This window comes from Pteronotus mesoamericanus, unplaced genomic scaffold (genome assembly GCF_021234165.1).
Source record: "Pteronotus mesoamericanus isolate MK-2021 breed Mesoamerican mustached bat unplaced genomic scaffold, CSHL_Meso_final contig_173, whole genome shotgun sequence".
NCBI lineage: Eukaryota > Metazoa > Chordata > Mammalia > Chiroptera > Mormoopidae > Pteronotus > Pteronotus mesoamericanus.
In genome coordinates this window covers 3,881,138-3,885,534 of record NW_026555072.1, presented here as the reverse complement: position 1 = coordinate 3,885,534, position 4,397 = coordinate 3,881,138, and the positions used below count along the sequence as shown (strand labels likewise).

Genomic DNA, 4,397 nt, shown 5'->3' with positions numbered 1-4,397 from the left:
CAAGCAGGGAAGTGAAATATGACCAGCAACATTAGAAGAAAGAAGAAACTGATGAGGATGGGAGGGAGGGAGGGAGGAAGGAAGGGGGGAAGCAGGGAAAGGAAGGGGAAGGGCCAGATCAAAGAACAGGTGTGATGGCCACAGGGAGGAAGGTGAGGTGGGGAAAGATTGATGGGGGGGAGGTGGGGTAGGTGAGGCAGGGGAGAGTGGTGGTGGGTAAATGGAGAAAAATGTATGTGAAAAATAACAAAAGAAATAAAATAAAAAATAAAGAAACCATTAAATATTTAGAAACATTTAACATCCAAAGCCTTAAAATCTAACTGTATGCAGTAACCCATTAAAAAACTACAACTTTCATTTTGAGAAAAGTATTTTCTCTACAAAGAATCTTACCAACTATACAAAAATCTGTACAGTTTTTATACTGAAGCTAATACTGAGCTGCACTTGAATTCACATTCTTAGCAAAACAATTGCCTAAGCACACACTCATACTCCACACACATCATTAGAAGATAACCTTCTATTATTCATCTTCATCCTCTTCCTCATCCTCTTCCTCTTCTTCCTCCTCCTCATCTTCTGGTTCATTCTTCTTCTTTGAGCCTGTTGGCCTACCAACACCCATCCTTCCCATTTCACTTTTGCCTTTGGCATGGTATGCGGCAATATCCTTTTCATACTTCTCCTTTAGCTTAGCTGCTTTTTGTTCATATAGTTGCTTATCTTTGGCTGATGGTTCAGACCACATTTCACCCAATTTCTTTGCAGTATCCGCAATGGATAAACCAGGCTGCTCACTTTTGATCTTTGGGTGATGTTCAGAGCAAAACAGGAAGAAGGCAGACGGAGGCCTTTTAGGAGCATTGGTATCTTTTTTCTTCCTTTTGTTATCACCTTTGGGAGGAAGATAATTTTTCATCTCCCTTTCATAGTGAGCTTTGTTACTCTGTGTCATATCTTTGAACTTTGACTTTTCCTTTACAGACATGGTCTTCCGTCTCTCCAAACATTTCTTGGAGAATTTGGAAAAGGTGACGGGAGAGTCTGGGTGTTTCTTCTCGTGCTCTTCCTGACAGGTTTGCATGAAGAAGGCATACGAGAACATCTTGCCCCTCAGCTTGTTGGGGTCTCCTTTAGCCATGGTGACAGATGGCGTCTACCTGGTGGTAGGTTTTCTTCAGAGTCCCATTGAGTGGCAGGGTTCAACCAAGACACTTTCCTCACTGGGATCCAGTGTGAACTCCCATTTTTAGTTTTTTGAGGAAATTCCAAACTGTTTCCCACAGTGCCTGAACCAGTCTGCATTCCCACCAACAGTGTGCTAGGGTTCCCTTTTCTCTACAGCTTTGCCTGCACTTGTTGTTTGTTGATTTGTTTATGATGGCTTTTCTGACAGTGATGAGATGGTTATCTCATTGTGGTTTTAATTTTCATTTCTCTGATAGCTAGTGATGCTGAGCATCCTTTCATATGTCTCTGGGCCCTCTGTATGTCCTTCTTGGAGAAGCGTCTGTTCAGGTCCTTTGCCCATTTTTTAATTGGATTGTTTGTCTTCCAAAGAAAGAAACAACTCCTACACTTCGTGACAGCATGGATGGAACTGGCAAGTATTATGCTAAGTGAAATAAGTCAGGCAGTAAAAGACAAATACCACAAGCAAGCAAAATAACACCAGAGACATGGAAATAAAAAACAAACTGACAGTAACCAGAGGAGTGCAGGGAGGGGGTTAAAAAGGGAAAGGAGGGGAAGAGTCAAGTCAAGGAATATGTGTAAAGGACCCATGTACAATGGGGGTGGGGTGGGAGGAGGATTGAATGTGGGAGATGGGGGCAGGTAGGGCAGGGTAGAATAATAGGGTAAAAATAGGGACATCTGTAATTTAACAACAATAAAAAAATATCGGCCTTCTGGCAACAAATTATTTTAGTTTTCTTTTATCTGGGATTATTTTTTATTTTCCCTTCATTCCTGAAACATCATGTTGCCATGTACAGAATTCATTGTTGATAGTTCTTTTCTTTCAACACATATTTCTGGCTTCCATCATTCAGAAGAGAAATCTCTTGTCATTTGAATTGGTGTAATGCATTATTTTTCTTTGGTTGCTTTCAAGGTTTTTTTTCTTTGTCTTTAGTTTTCAAAAGTTTAATTATAATGTGTTATGACATAGATTTCTTTGGAATTTGATAAACTTTGTGTATTTTGACAAACAAGAAATTTTTGGTCATTATTTTACATTAATTATATCTAAGAAGGCTTTGCCTACTGGTTTATTTTTGAATCTCAATGTACTTGGCACATCGTTGATGCTCTCTATGTGTTTATCAAATGAATAAGTAAATCTGAGAATAAATAGGTCAATAAATGAACTTGTGAGCAAGAGTGATAAATGGTCAACTATAAATTGGGATTTCAGGTCTCTTGATCAAAATATTGATTTCCCATGAGGAGCTGACCCAGTTTTGTCTATTTATAGGCTGTAATCCTATGTGAAATGCATTTCCCCAGGGTGCTCATGCTCTTTTGTCCTTGGTTATTTGCATCTTCACATTCCTGAAGCATCTAATCTCATGTTATGATTGAGGAAAAGAAGGAAAGTGATGGGGGATCTCATGAGAACTCTTGAAACTCCCAACAGGGATAAGGAGCAATCCAGGAGACTGAAATTACCAGAACCCTGGCTTTATTTACCCTGTTTTGTCCCTATCATTTGTATACTTTGAAATATGTCCATTAAAATTATCACTAGAATAAACTTGGATGAATTCTTAAATATGTATTTTGATAGAAAATTAAATGTTCCCAGATGCTCAGAAGGACAGTAGTCTTGGCACTGTGTCCCAGCAGCCACTCTTATCTATAGCTCACAGGACTGAGCTATAGTGCTATGAGTATCAATTTTAGCTTAGGCTGGAAGCAGCAACACACCTGTATTTGATTTTCAAACCAACAGTGACAAAAGATTTGGTCAGTAAATTTTGCCAGAGGCAGAAGCAAGTTTACTGTAATAGTTTATTGAAAAAAAAGTCCCTGTACTGAATGTATGTTTTCATTTTTTCTCTCTTCTTTTCTTTCTTTCTTTCTCTCTCTCTTTTTCTTTCTTTCTTTTTTTCTCTTCCTTCTTTTCTTTTCTTTTTTCTCTCCTTCCTTCCTTCTTATCAATTAAAGGCTACTTCCGTACGCAGAGTACATCCTAAAACTGAAACATGTAATGCTTGCTGAATCAGTGTCAAATTAATCATAAATTTAATAAAAGTGTATTTAGACAACAGCTGTACATTTTCCAGCAAATGAATTTATATGTACTGAAAAGCAAAGCAAATATTAATAGGTCAAATAGTATGGATATATTCTGGTGAACACAACTTAATGGAGTTTTCCTCAATTCAGAGTTTAACTGACTTGTAATTCTAGCTGTGGTAAGGTTTTTCAGAGCCTAGTCTGAACCTGTGATCCCTTACCACTTGGGGACTATTTAAGCATTCCTGCTTCATGACCATTTTCCAAATAACTTGGGGAAACTTAACCAAGTTGTGGCAGTGGGAAGGCCAGGGGCCCCCTGGGGAAGCTGTAACTGTTACTGCCTGTAGACCAACCCAACCTAGTTCTAGGCCCACAAATGTCATTTCCAAACTTCCAAGACTATTTCAGGTATAAAAGGGTGCCTTAAATCATTGGAGTGGGGATGTATGGTCAGTTTTAGGCTCTGTCCACAAAAATAAATTGCAACCTAGAATTTTAGCTAAGTTCTGAGCATGTCCAAAGAGCTTTCATGTTCACCATAATTCTAGGTGAGAGAGCCAGGACAAAGAAAAGCCACAAACACAGTGAAAGCAAAATTACTTAGAAATGAAATATTTAATGTTTATAGAAAGAATAGGGTTATTTTGTGTCCCTGTTAAGTGGTCTTTGAATTTGTTGGTTTGGTTAATATGCTTGCTTTATTTGGGTGAAATACTTGCTGCTTCTTTATTTGCTGCGGATCGGGTAATATAAAAAAGGATATATATCAGGTATATCCTGGTCATCAGTGGAGTAGGTAGGGGTTGTTTCAGAGTTAACATGAATAATTAAAATCAGGAATTAACCCTTTGTTTATGATAAAAATTGCACCTTTTTTTGCTTTTTTATTTAATCTTTACTGTATTTTTCCATTACCATTTAGTCCCCTTATTCCATCCCTCCCAGCAATCACCACACCGTTATCTATGTCCATGAGTCCTTTTTCCTTTTTTGCTCAATACCTTCACCTCTTCCCCTCCGCACCACTAGCTGTCATCCTGCTCTCCATCTATGAGTCAGTCCCCATTTTTCTTGTTAGTTCAGTTTGTTCATTATATTCTACATATGAGTTAAATCATATGGTATTTGTATTTCTCTTGACTGCC

At 38.3% G+C, this 4,397-nt stretch overlaps 1 protein-coding gene across 1 annotated transcript; it reads right to left on the bottom strand.

Annotated features, from left to right (window-relative positions):
• Window positions 1–529: 529 nt before the first annotated feature.
• LOC129065142 (high mobility group protein B2-like) lies at window positions 530–1,197 on the bottom strand. The gene has a single exon (XM_054566389.1). The coding sequence runs from the start codon at window positions 1,145–1,147 to the stop codon at window positions 530–532; it is 618 nt and encodes a 205-aa protein (XP_054422364.1). The 5' UTR covers window positions 1,148–1,197.
• Between the last annotated feature and the right edge of the window lie 3,200 nt (window positions 1,198–4,397).

What these genes read in the sequence shown, in the direction of transcription:
- LOC129065142 (XM_054566389.1), bottom strand. Translation starts at nt 1,147, where the DNA reads ATGGCTAAAGGAGACCCCAACAAGCTGAGGGGCAAGATGTTCTCGTAT.